General features: G+C 31.5%; 1 protein-coding gene across 1 annotated transcript in view; it reads right to left on the bottom strand.

The window, feature by feature from the left end:
* Positions 1-3,634, bottom strand: part of LOC116851364 (ATP-dependent RNA helicase SUV3 homolog, mitochondrial) — a 28,885-nt gene that overhangs the window by 9,426 nt on the left and 15,825 nt on the right. The window contains exons 8-13 of the mRNA XM_032830696.1: positions 2,558-2,871; positions 2,275-2,416; positions 2,000-2,158; positions 1,752-1,931; positions 430-578; positions 236-357 (exon numbers count right to left, since the gene is read on the bottom strand). Of these exons, the coding sequence (XP_032686587.1) occupies positions 236-357; positions 430-578; positions 1,752-1,931; positions 2,000-2,158; positions 2,275-2,416; positions 2,558-2,871 (1,066 nt within the window). The remainder of the gene's footprint in view (positions 1-235; positions 358-429; positions 579-1,751; positions 1,932-1,999; positions 2,159-2,274; positions 2,417-2,557; positions 2,872-3,634) is intronic.

Here is a 3,634-nt window from a genome sequence, read left to right as displayed (position 1 = left end):
ATATATATATATATATATATATATATATATATATATATATATATATATATATATATATATATATAATGCAGAATAGTAGTATATGAAGCTACAGATCTAATATCACTTAATTTTATTTCATATTATTTGTTTATATCTCAAGCTATATCAGCGATATAAATCGTCAAAATTTTGTGGAATAACCTACATAAATTACATCATGATTTTATTGCGACAAACTAAAAATTTTACTTACTTGCATCGGAGTTTGATAACAATATTGTTAATTTAATGATGCCTGTTTCAATTAACGCATCGAGTTCTTTCTGCATATCACGAACTACTTTAGCATCCGGAAATAAATCCATGAAACGATAGCTGCAATATAAAAATTATAAAAAGACAAATAAAAAAATGCTAAAATAAGAATATAATTATATCTTATTATACCTTAACCATAGGTAAAGATCCAGGACGTCAAATACGCCTTCCAGATGAACGAGATCGAGAATAGTTTTTGGTGTTGCAAATGGCCATCCAATATGTTGACATAACCAATTGAATGTTATTGCATCATTTTTGCTATATTGCCGTGCAAACTAGAAATATATATTATATATTTTATGTTATATAATAAATAAAATGAATGATAATGATAATAATAATAATACTTCAGTAATAATAACGTTGTATATGTATATATGTGTGTGTAGACGTGTATATTTATTATATATAAATCTATTGGGAGTACAAATTAGTTCGGTCCGTTTTCAAAAGATAGCTCTGGCTGTTATGAATGTTTCATAGTGACAGCTGATTTCGGTGGTTTCAGAGAGGTTAGACATCTGTCAATAATATTCAGTTTATATCGTTTTGAGTTTCATACAAAACCCCTGGTTTTTTACTGTGTTGAATATGTCAAATTTTGTGTTAACTAAGCAGCATTTGCGGGAGGTTTTAGTTTTCTGCTTTAATTGGAAGAAAAGTGCAGCTAAAGCGCATCGAATGCTTGTAGAAGTTTATGGTGACAATGCTTCAACTGATAAATCATGTAGGGAATGGTTTCGACGTTTCAAGAATGGTGATTTCAGCGTTGAAGACAAGCCTCGCTTTGGACAGCCAAAAAAATTCGAAGACAAAGAATTGGAAGCATTACTCGATGAAGATCCGAGTCAAACGCAAGAGGAGCTTGCAGAATCATTAGGAGTTGATTCGTTTGAGCCGTGCATTACGAAAAAAACGGCCGGAATACGAACAAAAACATGACAAAGTTATTCTTCTGCATGATAACGCTCGGCCTAATGTCGCAAAAGTTGTAAAAAATTATTTGGAAACGCTCAAGTGGGATATTTTACCGCACCCGCCGGACATTGCTCCTTCTGATTACTGGTTATCCCGACGGATGCAGCACAATTTGGTAGGTCACCGGTTCACTTCTTTCGCAGAAATCGAAAATTGGCTCCTAACTTGGATCGCCTCAAAAGACGAGACATTTTTTCGAGATGAAATTCGAAAATTGCCTGAGAGGTGGGAAAAAGTAGTAGCCAGCGATGGACAATACTTTGATTAATCTGTTCATTCATTTTGTTCTGAAATAAATGCATTTTGACCACAAAAAACGGACCGAACTAATTTGTACTCCCAATAAATACAAAATTCCAAAAAATATAAAACAAATTTTATTAAAAATCAATACAAGGAGTACCTTCACTAATTCTAAATTATTAAAAAATATATTTTTAAGCATCTATATAGCTGAAACTTTACTGTACCTTGAGGAACATAGTGCACACGTACGCTAATTTTCTGTTAATCGGTGCGCAACAAAACACATATCTCGCTCGGAGAGGCAAAGGAACGTGCTGTATCATATCAGCTAGGAACTTAAAATCGTCCAAATTGCACATAAAATAAAGAGAATTATCAACTGTGCACAATGACACGAAGATATCCTAAAATATACAAAGTATTACAAACGGCACAATATCTACAAACAATTTTTGATAACTGTAGGACTCACCATGAGATTAGACAATGGTGAGTTTGGTAAATGATAAGCGTATAACTCGATTTGATCTGCCGTTGGGTGAAGACCTGCTTGGGTTATTATTTCCGGTGTTTGACCTAGTAGATGTTTTAAAGTAGGTAAATCCTCTCGTTTAAACGTCGTTACGTAACCCTATGATGCAAAAATGTATTTCCATCCATTTAAGCAACATTTATTTTTGTATTGTAATATACTACATTAATCATAAATAATATTAATATGATATAAAAAGTTGGAAACATCATTACCGTAGTCCACATTGTGCCGTAACGTCCAGCGCGACCTGCTATTTGTAGAGCTGCTGACACAGATATAACATCCATTTCTTTTTCACCTTTTTCGTTTATTGTTGGTTGAATCAATGAGTAAAATATAATCCTCCGAATATGTCTGTAAAAATATATAATTTATTTTAGGTAGTAATTTCTCTAACATTTTTTTAACGTGTATATTTATATCGTCTAGAACTTTAAAATATGAAGTATGTGCAATGCTAAATTTAATGTAACGTATATATAGCAAGAAATTTACAAGTTCAAACCCATTCCGATCGCATTGGTTGCTACTAAAACCTTGCAAGAATTCTTAGGATCATTAAATTTTGCAGCTTGTGCCAGTTTTGTACCAGGTGGTAGACTGCCATATATTACCGCCACTTCTATTCCTCTGCTCTCGAGAGAACGTGAAACGGTAAATATATCATTCTTGTTAAAGCAGACTATACAATCTCCTGGTTGAACGTTATTTAGAGAAACAAGTGCCTGATTCTCTAGTTCCAGCTGTGTTAATCGTTTATACCTGCGAACTTCCACATTTTCGCCCGCTGAGAAGCATATAGCTTTTACCTGTACATATATACATACATATATACAAACATACATATACAAATATATATATATAGCAAAAGAGTATAGCAAAAGTACCGGAACAGCAAAATAACTCGGCGGGGGAGCATTTTAGAGAAAAATGTTTCAGACAAAAGTTGTAAGACTTAAAAAAACGCATTCAACGATAGTAGTTATTTGACATAGGATGACGTCGCCAAGGTCAGAACAAGGTCAACTTTGCTTTTTTAAATAGAAACACATATTTTTTATTACAGCATTTTATTCGTAAAAACGCAAACAACTTTTGCTTGAAAAAATTTTTTATACGTCCTCTATTTTCTAAGATATTTACGTAAATATCTACAAGATTATTGGCTTCAATAATTTTTTACTTGAATTCTATTAACTTTAGCGGAAAATATAGAGATAAAAATTGTATATTTTGTTCTCATAGAGCTATGAGAATTTTTTCAGAATTTTATATTAACTTTTTAGTACTTCATTTTCTTACATTTTCTGGAAGTACTAAAAAGTTAACACAAAATTCTGAAAAAATTCACAGAGCTCTATGAAAACAAAATAAGCAATTTTTATTTCTTGATATTTTTTGGTAAAGTTGATAGAATTCAAGTAAAAAATTATTGAAATCAGTAATCTTGTATATATTTACGTAAATATCTTAAAAAATAGAGGTCGTATAAAACATTTTTTCAAGCAAAAGTTGTTTGCGTTTTTACGTTGAATAAAATGCCGTAATAAAAAATATGTGTTTCTATTTAAA

This window comes from Odontomachus brunneus, unplaced genomic scaffold, assembly GCF_010583005.1.
Source record: "Odontomachus brunneus isolate Ranch 3 - 2012 unplaced genomic scaffold, Obru_v1 Obru_scaffold_173, whole genome shotgun sequence".
Lineage (NCBI taxonomy): Eukaryota > Metazoa > Arthropoda > Insecta > Hymenoptera > Formicidae > Odontomachus > Odontomachus brunneus.
This window is presented reverse-complemented; position numbering and strand designations above follow the sequence as displayed.